Below are 19376 nucleotides of genomic sequence, written 5' to 3' on the forward strand. Positions count from 1 at the left end.
GGTCTGATGATGTTTACTCAAAGACAGACTGGTAGATCGTAAGCCAACTGGGATCCGCTTTTAATTATCTCTCTCTTTTTCAGCAAGGAGAGGTGCGTCTGAAGTGCCTGAAGGCTCTGCAGAACCTGTACACAAACCGAGAACTGTTCCCCAAGTTAGAGCTGTTCACCAACCGCTTCAAGGTAACACACACAAGAGTGAAAATAAGAATCCTGACTGCTTTTAAGATACTCAACAGTAGGACTGCTTAGATTTTATGATTTCTGTTGCCTTTCTGCTCATTTATTCCATCTCTTTCCCTGTTCAATCATATCTGTTTTGACAGGACCGCATCGTATCAATGACGCTGGATAAGGAGTATGATGTGGCTGTGGAGGCCATCAGACTGGTCACACTCATCCTGCAGTGAGTAACTTCAATGCTTTTTGTCATTTTATCCTATAAACTCTGGAGTATTTCTCTATTTTCAATTAACTCTTAATGGGTCTTAATCACATAACTGTCAAGTCATTAAGAGCGCACATGTTTAGGGTCACTAGTCAATATTGTAGACATGATGCTTCAGAGTGGGATGGGAATGGACCGAGCACTGAGCTTTGACATCAGGTTCAGGACATCAGTTTATGTGGAATGATCATCACACTTGGGGCCACAAATATCCCTTTATATGTTTAATACATTTAGTTTCATGTAGATCTTATTCTCTGGACACCAAGGTAAATTTTTTAAACTTTGTGTTGACTGTAAGTCGTTTTGATTATCTGTTGCAGGGGCAGTGAAGACGCTTTATCCAATGAGGACTGTGAGAACGTGTACCATCTGGTTTACTCTGCCCACCGACCAGTGGCAGTTGCCGCCGGAGAGTTCCTGCACAGGAAGTGAGTCCATCCTGAGGTCTTTCCCCTCACCGTCTTTCCTCTTTTTTCGCTCTCTGCTTCTGTCTATTCACTTTTCCTCTCTCTCAATCTCACGTTCTCTATCCCTCTTTCTCTCCGTCAGACTGTTCAGTCGTCACGACCCGCTGGCAGAGGAGGCGCTGGCTAAGCGCAGAGGGAGGAGCAGTCCCAACGGAAACCTCATCCGCATGCTGGTGCTCTTCTTTCTGGAGAGTGAGGTAACACATGATTCACACATGACATATTAAACATACTGAGTATGCACACGGGTACTTTATTTTTTAGGCTAAAATCTTAGCTGTTTTGAAATAATATATCAATGTTATATCCTTTTGGTGCGGTGGAGTATGGTAAAACCTTGAAACTGGCATGTTTGCATCATTTTATACACACTGTATTGATAATGAGAACAGTCGTCATCAGGTCGTCCTGTCCTGGTCGACAGTGACAATAAAGTAAATAATATGTTACATTAGAGTTACCCGATCGTTTGATGACATTTCACTCTGCTAACACGAAATGTCACCATCTTTGTAGTTGATTAAAAGTTGTGGATTTCAGCTGTAAGATTTCACACAATGCCTGCAAAATCAAGTGTCTTTCTGTGTGCGTAGCTCCATGAGCATGCAGCCTACCTGGTGGACTCACTGTGGGAAAGCTCTCAGGAGCTGCTGAAGGACTGGGAGTGTATGACTGAACTTCTGCTGGAGGAGCCTGGGCAGGGAGAGGAGGGTAAGACACACACACTGTTCTTGTTCTGAAATTGCTTTAGGTTACTTCACGTCAAGCACAGCTAGAAGAGATGATGTAATGAAATCTTGTTCATTGAAACTCTCTTTTTAATCCCTCTCTCTCTGTTTCTGACCGTTCACTTTCTCTTTTGTCTCCCCGTTTGTTTCTCTCCCTCCTCTATATATATATCTGTCTCTCTCTCCCTCTCTCTCCGTCTGTCTTGTCCCTGCAGTGTTGTCAGACAGACAGGAGAGTGCTCTGATAGAGCTGATGGTGTGCACCATCCGACAGGCAGCAGAGGCACACCCACCTGTCGGCAGAGGCACCGGCAAACGGGTAGGTCAAGCATGCACACTATACTTTCAGCATCAAAGAACAAATATTTAGATGTCAATGTTCCAAGACTGTGTACTTTATGCTTGACAGGAGATCAAATTGGCGAGTATCAGTTTGCTGTGGGTGTGACGATGAGAGAAACAGATTTGTTAAAAGCTGCTGTAAGATTAATCCAAACACTGTTAAATTTGAATAAAAACTATTCAACACTAAGGGCGCTTTAACAAGCCAACATATAGTTTGTTTTAATCAAACTCTGGTGCGGTTCATTTGGGCAGTTGTGAAAGCAGTAATCGTCCTCTGGTGCGGACGAAAACAACCGGTCCGAGACCGTTTGCAAGAGGTGGTCTCGGACTGTTTCCAAGCAAACCAAAACGCAGGCTGCCTGTGCATTTGTTGAGATGGACACAGTTAAATGACAGGTAAATATGAGTGCCAGAGGTCTGACTAGGACTTCTGCAGAAGTCCGATGTTAACTTGACATCTGGGCCGAAGAGAACATACAGAATATGATAAATAAAGTCAACAAAAATAATGACGTTTATAAAATAATTTGAGATTAACTGGAGGAGAAGCGATTTGTGCCGAGTCAAAGTGAAAAAAACTTTGACAGCAATATTTCAAAGTCCACGATTCCTTGCACAGAAGTGTCAGCTCTCGAGGTGAAAAAGATAAATTCGCTCCTTCATACACACCCCTCAGCAAATTATTTTTTTAATTTGGTCCACCTCTGATTTGTGCACTGTGAAACCGAACCAGACTAAATAGAAAACAAACCTCTCTGATTCGGACTAGCCAAACGGACTATGGCCGGTGAAAGTGCCCTAAGAATATAAAAAAAGTTAAGCTATCTCGCTAAGTTTGTCAAAATAATAATGTCAACAACTGAATATCTTTTTTGTTCATTTGTATATTTGTTTATTTATGTATTTACTTAACATTTTCTTATGTATTGTCAGCAAGACACAGTATCCTTGGCGGATTTATGAGAAAGGGACAGAGGTAGCAAAAGCAGATTTTTTTTCTACACGCGGTTCATAATGAGAGGACAGAATAGTCCATCTAACACAAAATCACCCTCTCTTCTGGTTATTTTTACACCTACTACCTCATTTGACCTTAAGTTTTTGTGTCTGCTCGTCCAGGTGCTGACAGCGAAGGAGAGGAAGACCCAGATAGACGATAAGAACAAACTGACAGAGCACTTCATCATGGCTCTGCCCATGCTTCTGTCCAAGGTAAGACGTCCAGCCTGCAGTCTGCACAGGGCCAGCAGCAGCGGGGCCGGTGACTCTGATTAATGAGCGAGCTGAGTGACTGATCTGTTTGTCGAAATAATTGATCAGGGTGTAACTTATATAGTCATGAGAAGTGTTATTGAATGTGTGCCACTCTGGGCAAGTGTGCCGGCCAAATCCTTAAAATGTAATCGACCATTTTACCTACTATGAAACAGAAACAAAGTTGATTGATGGGTCTGTCTTTCTCTTTTCTGCCTTTCTGTCTGCTTGTGCTTCTTTATATAATTCCCACCTCTCCATCTCCTTCTCCACAGTACCAGGCAGACTCGGAGAAGGTAGCCAACCTGCTGCAGATCCCTCAGTTCTTTGACCTGGACGTGTACAGCGCCGGGCGCATGGAGAAGCACCTGGACGCCTTGCTGAAGCAGATCCGGCTGGTGGTGGAGAAGCACATCGAGATGGACGTGCTGGAGGCCTGCAGCAAGACCTACAGCATCCTCTGCTCCGAGGAGTACACCATCATGAACCGCGTGGACATCGCCCGCTCGCAGCTCATCGACGAGATGACGGATCGCTTCTCGCACTCTGTCGAAGAGCTGCTGCAGGAGGTACGACGGGAAGAGTAGCAGGCGTTGGGTGTATATGTGATCTATAATGTCTGTTAGCGGAGCATGTCTTTGAAATTCAGTCTCAAGCTGCACAGGAAGTGTGGACGCGCAGGTGTACTGGTGTTTAAGACGCATACATATAACATCAACATCCTTAGTCTTTGTTTAGTAACAGGTGTTTGTTATTCTGCAGGCTGAGGAGGCCGATGATGACGATATCTACAATGTTTTATCTACGCTCAAGAGACTCACAGCCTTCCACAAGTAAGACTCTCTCTCTCTACTAACTTGATGAATGAACATACTCTATGAACTCTAATGTGTTTCCCTCCTGTTTCCTGACTCAGTGCGCACGACTTGACACGGTGGGATTTATTTGGGAGCTGCTACCGGCTGCTGAAGGCGGGCATCGAGCAGGGCTCCATGCCGGAGCAGATAGCCGTGCAGGCCCTGCAGTGCTCCCACTACTCCGTCCTCTGGCAGCTGGTCAAGATCACGGAGGGGGCTCCCAGCAAGGTGCTGGATTCACCTGACTGACTTTAACGCCACACACTCAGATCCCAGGTTTATCCTCAGTCAGGGGCTCACAGTAAAGACTGCCGTTGCCCAGAGGGGACAGGAGCTTATCTGTATTTCTGCTGAGAGAAAATTCATCTCCCCATCGGACAGGATTCAGGGGCTTACCCCCAATCTATCTCATTTCACACTTAAACACCGCACAGAGGCATCAGATCCCAGGGCTGGTATTTCGTAGTGGCATGAAGCCCAAACCTTCAGTTTAACTCGTATTGCTGCTGGGGAACATTTTGCCCCCCTCCTACAGTGCACTATTTTAAAGTGAAGGATGGTCTCTTTAGCTTAAGTTCAATAGCAGATTAAAGATTCCCCATGTGGGCCCATTAAATGTCACTTAATTCTTCGCTATTACAGTTTTTTATGATTGTTTAAAGATTTCACATACCGGAGGAAAACAACCAATCAGAGCCGAGCTGGAGTCTGGCGCCTCCGAGCAGCTGTCAATCACTCACAAACGCCGATCAAACAGTCAAACTAGGCAGCGCTGATCAAATATTCTGTTACTGTAATGGCTTTTTCTCGCCTCATATGTTTTCAGAATCATCTTCTAGTGTATTGTTTAGCTGTAAAATGAGAAAGTTTGTGACCCGGCAGGCATGTTGAGATCAGTTGAGTAAATACCAAGCACCGCCCACTAGCCGGAGCACAGCCAATAGGAACGCTCTCTCTGAAATGACATGAATGGAATTTTTGCCAAATGATGCCAAAAAATGTCTGCCTACTGCCACTTTAAGTGTGTTTAGAAATTGAAAAATAAACTGTAACTAGAGCTGCAACTAAAGATTATTTTCTCTTGATCATTAATATTTTAATTCTACATATAAAACGGCCTGAGCTCGGTCATCATTAGTTGATCATTATTGGTGCTCTCTGAGCCTTTTGACAGACTCGACCAGCGTCAACACGAAGCGTATTGATTCTTCTGCCTCAATGAAGTTAGCTGATGATTTAATGAAATCATTAAAGTTTGCTCACTTCACTGGTGCAGTTAGCCAGGGAACGACATTTAGCCTGACTGATACTGCTGTTTAATATTGATTTCTGTTTAAGTGCTCATTATTTCACACTAATGGTTTGTTGTGTGTGTGTGTGTGTATGCAGGATGACCTGTTGGCTCTCAGGAGAGTGGTGAAGTCTTTCCTGGCTGTGTGCCAGCAGTGCCTCTCCAACGTCAACACACCAGTCAAAGAACAGGTAACAACACACACCTGACGTGACCTGCTCACACCTTCACTTTCACTACAGAATTAGACGTATTCAAATCTCTTCACAAGTAATCACATATTCACAATAAATGCACATACATTTACATTCACATAGCAACATTGAATGAAATACAAAAATAAATGGTGTGAATAATACAGAAAAAGAAGGTATACCCAGGAGAGAGCCAGAGATAAGGACACAGCCAAGACTTTCAAATTAAAAGTTAATCGCAGTTTCTTACAATTTTTTTTTTTATTTGATCAATTTATTTTGATGTTCTTAAAGACTAGAGATGAAAATCGCAAGAAATCAAACTTTAGTTTTGTTGTAAAATGAACAGGGACCACCTAACTCCTCCTTTGTGCCTCTTATTCAGGCGTTCATGCTCCTCTGCGACCTGCTGATGATCTTCAGTCACCAGCTAGTGACCGGCGGCAGGGAGGCCCTCCAGCCGCTGGTCTTCAACCCCGACAGCACGCTGCAGAACGAGCTGCTCAACTTCGTCCTGGACCACGTCTTCATCGACCAGGACGATGAGAGTCAGAGCATGGGTGAGAGCTTCTCACGGGGCGCTCTGTTTTTTTGATCCAAGCACATTGGATGCGCTTCCTCTTCTTGACTTCATTTTCTGTCTCCGTGTAGAGGGAGACGAGGAGGACGAGGCCAACAAGATCGAGGCTCTCCACAAAAGGAGAAATCTGCTCGCGGCTTTCTGCAAACTCATCATCTACGACATCGTAGACATGCCCGCTGCTGCCGACATCTTCAAACACTACATGAAGGTGACTGTTCATCTGTACTTGATACTTAATATCGACATAATCAACATAAAATAAAGAGGCAAAATGAAACACATTGCCATTAACACATTTAGAGACCGTTAAAACTGTATGTAAAAAGGTGATTTAAAAGATAGCAATAGATCTAGATTGCAGAACAGATTTCGCAGTAATTTACCCTCGCAATATCTTTCATTTCCTATTATTTAATGATTCAGTATTGTAAAGTTTGCACTAGGATGTAGCAGATGAAAAAGCTTTCTAATGCAAAATCTATTGGGAAAACGATGAGCTTTTTTCTTTTAAGCAAACAAAAAAGTAGCCTAAGTTGGGATGTCAAATTTTACAAATGAATGTACTAAACTGTCTTGTTTCTCTGCCTCAGTATTATAATGATTACGGGGACATCATCAAGGAGACTCTGAGTAAAACCAGACAGACGGACAAGATTCAATGTGCCAAGACGCTCATCCTCAGTCTGCAGCAGGTGAGACATTGATGAAGACAATATTACAGGCTACATGCACACACGGCTCCCTGGCTCGAGATCTCAACACTTTGTCATCGTGTGCGTTGCAGCTGTTCAACGAGCTGCTGCAGGACCAGGGGCCCAACCTGGACCGGACGTCGTCTCACGTCAGCGGCATCAAGGAGCTGGCCCGCCGCTTCGCTCTCACCTTTGGCCTGGATCAGATCAAGACCAGAGAGGCTGTTGCCACGCTGCACAAGTAAGACTACGAGTGCTGTGTCCTGTAGGGGGGGGGCGCTAGACTGGGCTCACAGCTGTAATCAGACAAGGAGGAAATTAGGAACACTTTAGCTGAGGCTAGAGTGAGTTCAAAGATAATAAGGGGATTAGAAAGTTTTGCAGATGATTGTGCTGCATTTCAGTGATGCTGATTTGACTCTGTAAATAAAAATGTGAATATTAGGTTTAGGATTTCACTATCAATAATAACTTTTTTTAAGTTGTGTAGCTAACAATACGGCCATCTGAGCCACTTTGTTTGTTTTGCATTTACACCGTCAACTGGCTGTGTATGAAGACCGGCTTTTCTTTTTAACACACACAGAACAGACAGCCAGTGGACCGTGAGGAGATAGTCGCTGAATTTGACAAAAAGTGTGTTGGATTAGAAGCACAGCGGAGTGGAGGCATTTAAACTTTTGTATAATATAAGTTTATATTTAAGTTGTCTTGGCGACATATCTTACAATATTAGGCTATTTAATATGCTATTATTTAATTAATCATTTATTTGGCATATTTCCCCAGACACATTTTGGCCGTTGATCGTTTAATCTGCTGGACTACCACACGTGATGCTGGCAAAAAGCCGGCATATTTGTTTTAAAATGAAAGAGTTCATTGATGGTGAAAAAAAGATGTATATCTACCTGTCAGTATGTGCTCAGTACTACAGCCTCCTGTGACTATTTATGTGACTTTTACCGTCTCTGTTGCTCACTTTGTGATGCTCTACATTTCTTTTTACTGACTTTACTTGTTTTTCTCACTCTCTCTTTGTCTACTTTATATTTCTTTCTCTGTCTCACTCTCTCTCTCTCGTATCAGGGATGGAATAGAGTTTGCATTTAAGTACCAGAATCCTCGAGGACCAGAGTTTCCTCCTATCAACCTGGCCTTCCTGGAGGTCCTGAGTGAATTTTCCTCCAAACTAATCCGCCAAGACAAAAAGACAGTGTAAGTACTCCTCTCCATCTTTTTTCCTACCGTAAAGCCAAACTCAGTCTGTCACGTTACACGTTTTAATTTCAATATAAATGTCTCCTCAGCCACTCGTACCTGGAGAAGTTCATGTCCGAGTCGATGTCAGAGCGCCGGGAGGACGTGTGGCTGCCGCTGATCTCCTACAGGAACAGCCTGCTGACGGGAGGAGACGAGGACCACATGTCTGTCACGTCGGGCTCCAGCAGCAAGGCCGGCTCGGTCCGCAGCAAGAAGGGACGACCGCCGGTACACAAGAAACGCATCGAGGGTGAGGAGAAACAGATTAGGGTTACTCGGTTGATTCGGGTCGGCTTTGCTGCACTGAATCAGTTATGTAATAGGAGACATGTTCATGGTTATCTGCTGCCGTGTTACTGACGCTGTGTGTTCATTTTCAGAAGAGAGTAGCGTTGAGGGCTCGTGGTTGTTGCGTAACGACACTCTTCAGACACCGGGAGCGCTGCAGACTCCTCAGCTCACCTCAACAGTCCTCAGAGAGAACAGACCAGCAGAACACATGCCCGACCCGGACTCAGAACCCGGATCAGAGAACGACTTTGTACACAAGTGAGTGTATACAAATAATGAAAATATAAACGTTAACATAAAATTGTTACGTTTATTTAAAGACAGAGAAGATAAGCATCAGTTAGCATCTTCTATATGTATGTTGACCCTCTTGTTTGTCTTCAGTCCTCAGATGCAGATGTCGTGGCTCGGCCAGCAGAAGATGGAGGAGGTGAACAGGAAGGACCGGACGGGCATGAACTACATCAAGGCACGCAGCAATCAGGGCGTCCGGCAGACTGTGTAAGTGGAAGCCCGGCTTCATACCGCCACCATGTTTCCTGTCAGTCCTCTGCTGAATTAGACAGCCACTGCTTATAAGAACAAAGATGATAAACAGATGGAAATGCTTCTTCTTTTCAATTGTGTTTTCTTTGTCTTACTTTTAATGACATTCCCCATCAGGCGTGGGTTGATGGAGGATGACGCAGAGCCCATCTTCGAGGACGTGATGATGTCATCGCGAGGCCAGCTGGAGGACATGAACGAGGAGTTTGAAGACACTATGGTGATCGACCTGGTCAGTAACGTCACTTTCTTTCACCGCATTTGTGAAATTTTTATAAACGAAATAAAGACAAATAATAAAGATCGTTGTCTTAATTCATTATTTTTATGCTTCTGCACCGTATCAGTGTTTTCGGGTTGTCCGTCTTTACGTACGTCTGACCCATTCTCGTGAACGTGATATCTCAGGATCGCCTGGAGGGAATTTTCTTCAAACGTCCTCTTGAACTCAGGGATGAACTGATTAGATTTTCGTGGTCAAAGGTCACTGTGACCTCACAAAACATGCTTTTGTCCATAACTCACAAATTGATATGCTGATTATGACAATTTCACACAAACGTCTAACATGATGAAGGGATGACATTTTGGACAGACATGGATGTAAACTGCAACATGACTGGTTGGCGGAGGCATACAACCGCGAGGCAGTAATTCTAATTCTTAATTAAATGTCCTCATTTTGTCCTTCCCAGCCGCCATCGAGGAACAGACGTGAAAGAGCGGAATTAAGACCAGACTTCTTTGACTCTGCAGCGATGATTGAGGACGAGTCGGTAAGTAAAACTTTGAAACTGAATCTGATAAGCCTGTAGAATTCAAACTTTTCAACTCTGGTGCCCCTTAGTGGTAATCAAAAAAAGACACTGTGGCAGACAGCAATGCATACTGCTTAATGCAGGGTTACACCCACAGACTGTGTATAAGAAGTAGTCGTAGTCACCGTGACGTCATTCATTTGTTTGTAGACTGCTGTTTTGAAGCCTCGAGTTCTACATTTTTGCCGTTGTTATCTTGTTTTTTTTTGCAATCAGAAGTGACACGAGAGGGTGGAGCTAAATACAACCAAACGCTGAATAAGACGTTTTTAGGCGACCATAAAGGTTATAATTAACTTCCATGACCTGAGAACACACTGTGAAAGGGTTAAAGTTGTAAGACGAAAACACAGACAACTCCCAGACAGGACAACGCCGTGGAGGCGACCTGTCAATCACAAGGTAGCCCCGCCCTAAAGCATCCCCTGCTTTATGGTCTATTTGACTCTAAATGGGACCATAATTGACTAAATGAACATCATGCTGTATTGAAGAAGACTTGAAACTAGCGATTGAAACCATAAACTCATGTTTACAATGTTTACTGAGGTAATAAATCAAGTGAGAAGTAGGCTCATTTTCTCATAGACTTCTATACAATCAGTCTTCTTTTTGCAACCAGAGGAGTCGCCCCCTGCTGGCTGTTAGAAAGAATGCAAGTTTAAGGCACTTCCACTTTGGCTTCACTTCTCAGACCCGGAGGTTGCCCACTGTTTTTGTTTAAGATTGTCTGACTGTCGCTCTCCTCTCCATTGTTCCAGGGTTTCAGCATGCCCATGTTCTGATCTGGGAAGAAGAAAAGATCCTGAGATCAGGATCCACATCAGGAGTAAACAGAATGGGGGGTGTTTGGGACGTCTAACCCAGATAACCTGCAAATCAAACTCTTAAGAAGAAGAAAAAAAACATTGTTGACGTACTTTTCTCTTTCTATAAGACCTGATGGAAGGATGTTTTGTCAAGCGGATCCACTGATGGATCCCGCATCGGCTGAAGTGTGAAGCAAGGATCGCCTCTGTTCTTTCAGGCGGGGCCGGAGGATCCAGAATATTCTCCAGAATCTAGTCCGGATTTATTCAAGAGCTTCGTCTTGCTCCAAATCTTCCTCCTCCTCTTCCTCCTCGTCCTCCTCCTTCCCAGCCTGTTGGTTTAGCTCTCGTTAGCGATAGCTCTGATGGCGCTCTGGCTAAGTAATCCTGCTGCCGGCCGACGAGCACTTCCAGTTTTTACGGTTCCCCCGTTCCACAGATGTACAGTTGTTTGGTTCCGCTCCCGATCAGCAGCACAGAGCAGCGTAACACTCTGTACAGCCCCCCCTTGTTTTGGTGTCGCACTTCGATCCGTCTGGTTAAATCCAACATAGAGAGGATCTCAATACTAAGTGTTCTATATCTTTGCTCTTATTACCACCCCCCACCCCCACCTTCTCCTCTCTCTGTACGCCATCCGAGTCCTTGTACGTGGTGGTGCTGGTGTGTGATGTGTGTTGTGTGTGTGTAAAGTGTTGGTGGTGATGATGATGATGGTTGAGTAGTCGCACATGCACACGGAGGTTGTAGACTGACCTGGCGGAAGTGATGTAACTGTCTTGTGTGTGATGTCAAAGCAAAAGGTTGTCATTTGACGGCGAAGCCACCTCCTTCCCCCCCAACCGACCTCGGACAGACGCCTCCACCCTCCCAGATCTCGGTTCTGCACACACACACACACACACACACATACACACCTTGGATAAGTTTTTGAAGTTAAAAAGTTTTAAAAAAAGACAATAAACATATTTTGAATTCCGTAGCTTTAGTACTAAAGTTTTAAATCAAGTGTGTTTTTGTTTTTGTCTGATGTTTGTACAGCTTTTTCTTGAATATGTATCTTGTTTGTTGCCAAATTGTGGCCTACATACTTACAGTATATTCCAGCCCCGTCCCCCTTCACCTGTGACTCCTATCCAACGGTTACCAAGCTCAGATTGTTGATGTGGGACGCCAGTTTTTAACGCTGTATGGTCTGATTGTAATCGTTTCACAGTTCAGTATTACGGCAGATTACCTGTTAGGTTGGTTCATTTTACAATTGAGTTTTTACGCCCGCCTTCAGTGTTAACTGATCCAAGAAGTTTTAAGATTCGTTGTTATCATTGTTCAAATCCAGTGCAGTGACGGGATTTTTTATGTCTGACAGATTTGTTTGAATGTGTTTTGAATGTTTCCAGCCATATCGTCGTTCACCCACCGTCGGTTAATCAATCGTTTACGTTTTCCCTCGGCTGGCTTGGCAGTCCTCCTGTAAATATCAGAGACAATTGGATCTTTTCTGCAGTGCAGTTGACATCAGTTGCCCTAAAATGCTCTAAAAGCCTGTTTTTTTTTTTCTGTGAACCTAAATTCTTTTTAATAAAATAAAATCTGTAATCGATTTATGGACCAGTGTTTGTGTGTGACTTTGTTTCACAACAACCTCAGTAGAGTTCAAAACAGCTGTTTTCATAGTGGATTATAACTGTGTGGCGCTTCACAGTTCATTTTTGACCTTGGAAACAGTTACAGTTGACAAAACGATCTCAACTTAAGGTCCACTTGCTCACTTGTTCCGGAGCTTTCGACGGTTTCACATGATCCTCATCGGCAGGTCGAGTTTGCTCAGTTGCCGTCAAACGGTAGATGTTCAAACTTTCCAAAGACCCGTTTCCACCACAGGAACTTTCACCCGGAACTAGGAACCTTTTGAGGAACTCTTTGCTTTTCGACCGCAGGGACCAGGGTCTATTTCCTGGGGCCTAATCTTCGCAGGTCTTTAGACCGCTATGGAAACGCAGAAAACAATGGACTGAAGGAACCTTTTAGTAACTTGAAAGTAGTCCCGGGACTAAAATTACCAGGAACTTCTTGGTGGAAACCTGGCTCATGATATTCTGAGTACGTCTCGTCCACAGTGACTTACAAATTGAGTTAGACAGCTCAAATGTTGCACAGCGACCTGCAATCTGCTGATGAGGACCATGTGATAGAGTCGAAGGCTCCGTAACCTGATTAAAAACGACGGACTATTTCTCAGCCAGGCGCAGTCACTTCCTGAATGCTAAGCTAACCGGTTGCTAGCTGTAGTTTATTCACTAACAGACACGCAAGAGAAGCTTAATATTGTCACCTAGTTGTCTCGGCAAGATAGCAATTAAGCGTATTTCCCAATCTATTCCTTAACTTCTGAAATACATTTTTCATTCATTTGAATTGTTTGAACATTTCAGCTCGTTGTGAATGTCCTGAGTTTCACCACCAAATTTTTGGTATACATTTGATTCACACATCGGACAAAGCAGCCGTCCACTTACTCTAGATCATGTGATTTTATCCTTAAAACCAATACTATGGAAAAAACAACAACTTAAAAGTAAAGAAAACACACACGGTATTGAGTCCATGATTTATTTTACAAACGGCAGAGCGGATCCCGCCGGAGAGGAAAGGCACACTTTAAGGATGTGAAAACGACTTTTTCTTGAGCTTAACAGAGGACAAAAACACAGGGTCTGAAAGCTCAAACTACAGTACACACCAGAAACCTCAACTAAATACAGTACATGAACTACTGTGGGAACACTGTACGTGGCAGCAGAGTGCAGCGTGTCTGCATTTCCACTACTGTACTACTATTCCCTTAGTTTCCTGTGTTTTTTCCATCGTTGTAATCTACCCTTTCAGATACAATCTGGTTCTCAAAATGTCAAATCATACCAACAATAGTGACCAATATGGCCAATACTGATGCGGCAATTGCCTTAAATGTGTGTGCCCACTATCATTCTGTTCAGGTACTGTAAAATGTGTTAGGATTTTATCATTTCATATCAGTGGTAAAGTTGTAAAGATGCAAGTGCTGATTTTGTATACAGAGCACCAATAGATCCCCTGAAGTGTAAGGTTTACAGTTTTTAGAAGGGACATTTGGGGCTGCTATTAAGCACTTAGAAAATCAAGTAGTGTATCTTTATGTGCTGCTTTCAGTGGAGTGGTAAATGACTAAAACAAACATCTGCTTGGCAGGCTACCCAAGTCTTCACCACGGGGGTACCACTGCAGCTCACTTGAATGTAAAGTAAGCATCAGGGAAAATCCCACAGCGACGGACAGAGTTAATGTGGACACAGTTTGGGTGAGTTTCACAGAGGAATGTTGGCGTGTTTCTTCCAGGGGTTGATCTGCTTCTTGCTGGCCAGCACCTCCAGATCTCTGCAGATCCGTTTGCGAGTGGTATACGGCTCGATTATGTCATCCACGAAACCTAAACGCAAACATGTAGCCGGTCAGAAACAGAAGTGTATAATGCGTTATATCGGTGAATGGAGTTAGCGGTGAGAATGTTCACCTCTGACGGCAGCTGGGAAGGGGTTGGCGAACTTCTCCACGTATTCGGCCTCTGCCTCCGCCTGGTTCTCCTTCCCTCTGAAAATAATCTGAACAGCACCCTGAGAAAGAAAGAAACAGAGCGTGCGTGCACACTGTCAGATCAAACAAAGGAACTAGAGAGAGAGACAAACAGAAAGAATTAGTGTGATTGTACCTTGGCGCCCATGACGGCAACCTCAGCTGTGGGCCAGGCGTAGTTCACATCTCCTCTCAAGTGTTTGGAGCTCATCACGTCATAGGCTCCTCCGTAAGCCTGGGATACACAAACACTGAGTCATATTTCTCATATTGAAGTACACAGTGCACCACATTTATTCTGAGCTACAAGTGCTTGTTGGGCACATTTCCACATCAATCTCCTCATTTTGTCCACACACACACACCTTTCTGGTGATGATGGTTATTTTCGGGACAGTGGCCTCTGCGAAGGCGTACAGCAGTTTGGCTCCGTGTCTGATGATGCCTCCGTACTCCTGAGCGGTGCCTGTTGACGACCGTCACAGCAGTTATAATGAGCGTGCACGATCAGATGTGACAGAAGCTACATTTCAATGGGAGGAGAATTTCTGCTCACATGTTAAATACTATAACCCGTTTTTTGGCTTGTTTGTATAGTACATAATATAGCCAGGTTAGAAAATATGTATGGGATATATACCTGGCTTTCTCCCGTATCGAAACTTGTTACTGTGGTGTGTCTTTACTATTACTTCATCTATGAGTTTCTTATTTATTTTCCCTGAGCTGGCAGCTCAATCTTTTCTTGCTTTTTGTGCAGGCAGATTTTTCCATCTGCCAATAATTGTATTATTCATGGCAGCAGAGAGAATCACAAGAAAATCATTCAAGTGAAATTTTCAAGGAATACCTGGCAGGAAGCCCGGCACATCCACAAAGGTGATGATGGGAATATTGAAAGCATCACAGAAGCGCACGAAGCGGGCTCCCTTCACTGAAGAGTTGATGTCCAAACAACCTGAAAACGAGACAAAAATGAAGGACTGAATAGCAGAACACACCAGAGTAGATTATTAATCAACAAACAATGCTTTTGTTCCCAATTTATATATATAATATTGTTTCTAGGGCTCCGTTTTGTTTGCATATATCATTTAAAAATAGAAAATACGGAAGGAAATGATAATTTTGCCCCTCTGACTTTTGGCGCTTCAATTATTTTACTCACCAGAAGCCACTTTGGGCTGGTTACCCACAATGCCTACAGTGCGTCCGTTCATGCGGGCAAATCCTACCACAATGTTTTTGGCGTAGTTGGGCATGATCTCAAAGAAGTCGCTCTCGTCCGCTATCTGAACAGATGAAGAAAGGGAACTTTTACTACTAGAAGTTAAATGAGAAGTGGTTGCACACATTTGTGTTTGTGTGTGTGTGTGTGTGTGTGTGTGTGTGTTTGTGTTTGTGTGTGTGTGTATGTATGTGTGTACATACTGCTTGAATGATGTCCAACATGTCGTAGGCTTTAGTCGTCTCAAACGGGACGATGGTGTCCAACGAGTGTACCAGACGATCGCTGAAAAAAGGGGCCGAGATATCGGAGTGAGTTGGGAAACAAACAGATATTCAATGATATAAACCATTAATAATAGGTTATTGTTTTTTTCTTTAAAGTGGAGGTCATGGTGATTAGTTTACCTGCTGTCGTGGCACTCCCTGATGGGGGCGGGATCCTGATTGCTCAGCGGCAGGAAGTTGAAGAACTCTCGCACGTTGAGCAAGGCTTCAACGTCATCCTCAAACGCACGGTGAGCCACTCCTGAGAACAACACGAGACATCTTTTTAGACCCCAAAGACAATATTTCAACTTAGAAACGGCGCCCTCGACTCCTCAACAAAGAAAAACAAGTGATTAAAAAGCTTTTTACGTGCAAACTAACCCGACACGGTGGTGTGCGTTTTGGCTCCACCGAGCTCCTCTTGAGTCACGTCTTCGTTGGTGACGGACTTCACAACATCAGGTCCTGTGATGAACAGGTACGATGTGTCCTATACACACATACACAGATATCAGGCTAGTGGAAGTAAGAATACAATCACATACAAAACAGGACTGCATAATTAATTGTGTATCACCTTACTGCAACTTTTGTGTCCACAATTAGCAAAAAATTGACATTTAAAAAATACTGAAACATTTGATTTTGGATGTCTGCTTTGGCTAAAAATCAATAAAATGTTGATGATTACTAATTATAATTATTGTTTTATCTGTATTCGTGCAGCTTCCTACCTTAACCATGAAGGTGAAATCTGTCAGGGCGGGGGAGTAGACGGCTCCTCCTGCACAGGGACCCATGATGAGGGAGATCTGAGGTACGACTCCTGAAGCCATCACATTCCTCTGGAAAAAGTACATGTTTTGTTTCGCTGTGTACATTCAGCCTTGTACAGAGATGTTGAAGCTTGATAAGTATGATTTTGATGTCACAATTTCAGTCAATGAGCAGTGACATGCAAAGGTTCTTTAGAAAAAATAAGCATACCAGGAATATATCCGCATATCCAGCCAGAGACTCCACTCCTTCCTGGATCCGAGCTCCTCCGGAGTCGTTCAACCCGATGACCGGGGCTCCGACCGTCATGGCCTGGTCCATAATCTGAGCACAGGACATTTAAACGTTGTACATCTATATCTATCATTGTTGACAAAGGAATGTTTAATTAGGGAAAATACATGTTTAACAGGCTTTTTTTTCCTTGTTAGTGCATCTCAGTTTTGTTTACCTTACAGATCTTCTGTGCATGAGCTCCAGACAGACTGCCACCAAACACTGTGAAGTCCTGAGGGAAACCCAAAGGGAAAAGAATATTATATACAGGTGAAACCAAGCTGCTGTGTGTTGCCACAATGTAGGATTCTTCCAGTATAATTACACTTTATACCTGGCTGAATACATAAACCAGCCTGCCATTGATCCTGCCTCGGCCTGTCACGACGCTGTCACCCGGGAACTATGACAGAGAGAGAACAAGATATTATAACAATACGTATTTTCAGAAAGGGTTTCTTGTTTCCAGTGGATAAAGCACGATGAGATTACCTTGTTCCTATCCTGCTCCATGCCGAAATCAGAGCAGCGATGCTCCACGAACATGTCCGACTCCACGAAGGACTCGGGGTCCAGCAGGAGCTCCACTCGCTCCCTGGCTGTCAGCTTACCCTGCAACACACAGCACCAAGTTACTACACATTTAACTGAAAGGATTAGCCGTTTCCATTTCCATTTTTAAACCTAAATAATTTCAGAAAAACGGACTATTTTAAATCATAATATACTTTAGCAGACCCTGAATGTTTTGTTTGTTTTTTTATTTTGTTTTGTTTTTAGTCATCTCTTCCTTTCCTTACAGTGTATTTGTTGTATATTTTATAATTTATGTTTATATTATTTGTATACAGTACGGTATTTTTTGCAGAACTGTAATGAAGCATCTAAACATGCGATTATATTGTATTGAACTTTTGAAATATTCTTATTCTTATTATATATTAGATTATTTAAATTCTTCTTCTTATTATTATTAATTATATTATTTAAATCATTCTTATTATTCTTATTATTATATATTATATTATTTAAACCCCCAAAAAAAAGCTATTGTCTGGAGGTGCAATCACTTCCGTTTGACCTCCAACATGATGTATGTTGTCCTGTAAATTAATTTAAGCTACTTATTTAATGCTTGATTGGCCTGTTTATTGCACAATATCTGTTGATGATTTGATTTATTGTAAATAAGTTTTTTCTCTTTGCAGAGCATAAACCACACACAGACAGAAGCAAGAAAGAAAATATATATATATATATATTATTATTATATATGTATATTATATAATTATGTTATTATTATAATAAAAATATTATTTATTATTATTATTCATATTATTATCTTATTATATATATATAATCTATATAGATTATATATATATTATATAATATATATAATAAAATAATAAAATAATAATGATGCTTCATTTACAAGGTCATTTAAATGTGTGTGAGGGAAGAAAGTAAACATTTGGGCCGAGCATGTCACCTCAACCACTCCAGCTGTCACTGGATTTGAAGCTTACAAGTTATGGAAAAGCTGCACACATGTTATCTTAAATGCAAACTAACACACAACTAGAATTAAACCAACGTTTCCTCTGTCAGCTGACTTTACCTTCTTGTGTTGAGCATCTATTCTCTGTTGACCTCCTCCGATCAGCGCCGCCTGCACCTTCTTATCAATCCTCTCTTTAACGGACAGCTGGCTGACGGAGTACCAGCGGGAGTCCCGGTGCAGGCTCCCGGTAACGACTGCTCCATGTTTCACAGGTGTAAAACTCCTGAAAGACGTCCTCAACCCGGTGATCAGTCCGCAGCTTCTCCGAGCCACACTGAGAGCCGCCATGCCTGCCTGCCTTGACGTTACGTGTTCTCAGGGTGGCGGACGGCATGACGTCTTTTGAGCCAATAGGGAAGAGGGGGGCGAGCTGTCACAGCCAATAAGAATGACGGGATGTGTATGACGTATAGATGGGCGGGGCTTAGAGGGAATTAAGTTTTTCCTGTAGTTCATAACAAGGACAGAAATGAGAATTTGTTGTAATTCACCATAATTAAAATAACTTTAAAATCATTGAAATAATTGCATTTTTTATTATTGTTTATTAGGATGTTAATGCACCATCCTAGTTCCAACCCTCAGCTGCGATTTTCTGAAATATATGTTCCAGTGCTGATTTGGCTTTTAAAAGATTTAGTGTATATATTTGACCAGGAATATTTCAAACGAAACATTGGAAGGACCTCTGATTCATCTTTGTGTTCAACTCTTCGGCTTAACTCATGTGCTTGTTTTATGCATGTTAGTGCCCTAGATGTTAAGGTATACTGTCCTAGACCTCTAACAATTTATCATTATTTATGTTAATTTATTTTAGTTTATTCATTTATCTATTTTTTTTTATTTGTTTCACTGTGATTATTTTATTTTATTTGTATATTTGTGTGTATTTATTTATTTATTTATATTTATTTTTGTACATTTGTTTTTTTGCTTTTTTTGAGTGCCCTCGGGGTATATCTATCAGTCCAAACATGTTTGTGCAGTGGATTGTCAGAGTTGTATTAACAAAATTCAGAAATAAATTCTATTTAAAAAAAAAAAAAAAGATTTAGGATAGCC

At 42.5% G+C, this 19376-nt stretch overlaps 2 protein-coding genes across 3 annotated transcripts in view; one reads left to right on the plus strand and one right to left on the minus strand.

The window, feature by feature from the left end:
* The window catches only part of stag1a (STAG1 cohesin complex component a), a 48799-nt gene extending 36608 nt beyond the window's left edge, over window positions 1–12191 (plus strand). Inside the window, exons 11-32 of one of the 2 annotated variants that reach the window (XM_074661412.1) lie at window positions 84–182; window positions 326–405; window positions 771–878; window positions 1000–1114; window positions 1511–1628; window positions 1861–1964; window positions 3110–3202; window positions 3520–3813; window positions 4007–4077; window positions 4161–4329; window positions 5491–5583; window positions 5972–6146; window positions 6238–6377; window positions 6760–6861; window positions 6954–7102; window positions 7951–8079; window positions 8172–8374; window positions 8508–8673; window positions 8800–8916; window positions 9079–9193; window positions 9657–9737; window positions 10541–12191. In XM_074661412.1, coding sequence (XP_074517513.1) covers window positions 84–182; window positions 326–405; window positions 771–878; window positions 1000–1114; window positions 1511–1628; window positions 1861–1964; window positions 3110–3202; window positions 3520–3813; window positions 4007–4077; window positions 4161–4329; window positions 5491–5583; window positions 5972–6146; window positions 6238–6377; window positions 6760–6861; window positions 6954–7102; window positions 7951–8079; window positions 8172–8374; window positions 8508–8673; window positions 8800–8916; window positions 9079–9193; window positions 9657–9737; window positions 10541–10564 — 2745 coding nt within the window. In that variant the 3' untranslated portion in view covers window positions 10565–12191. Of the gene's footprint in view, window positions 1–83; window positions 183–325; window positions 406–770; window positions 879–999; window positions 1115–1510; window positions 1629–1860; window positions 1965–3109; window positions 3203–3519; window positions 3814–4006; window positions 4078–4160; window positions 4330–5490; window positions 5584–5971; window positions 6147–6237; window positions 6378–6759; window positions 6862–6953; window positions 7103–7950; window positions 8080–8171; window positions 8375–8504; window positions 8674–8799; window positions 8917–9078; window positions 9194–9656; window positions 9738–10540 lie in introns of both variants that reach the window. The other variant, XM_074661411.1, reaches the window with a different exon arrangement.
* A 996-nt stretch (window positions 12192–13187) lies between these two features.
* Window positions 13188–18634, minus strand: pccb (propionyl-CoA carboxylase subunit beta). The gene is made up of 15 exons (XM_074661414.1): window positions 18369–18634; window positions 17243–17362; window positions 17085–17153; window positions 16926–16982; window positions 16685–16798; window positions 16432–16542; window positions 16079–16187; window positions 15836–15956; window positions 15632–15713; window positions 15369–15492; window positions 15051–15158; window positions 14566–14666; window positions 14337–14435; window positions 14142–14241; window positions 13188–14057 (listed from the first exon to the last, which is right to left on the minus strand). The coding sequence occupies exons 1-15, from the start codon at window positions 18597–18599 to the stop codon at window positions 13936–13938; spliced, it is 1668 nt and encodes a 555-aa protein (XP_074517515.1). The 5' UTR covers window positions 18600–18634; the 3' UTR covers window positions 13188–13935.
* Between the last annotated feature and the right edge of the window lie 742 nt (window positions 18635–19376).

Source organism: Sebastes fasciatus, chromosome 15 (assembly GCF_043250625.1).
Source record: "Sebastes fasciatus isolate fSebFas1 chromosome 15, fSebFas1.pri, whole genome shotgun sequence".
Taxonomy (NCBI): Eukaryota; Metazoa; Chordata; class Actinopteri; order Perciformes; family Sebastidae; genus Sebastes; species Sebastes fasciatus.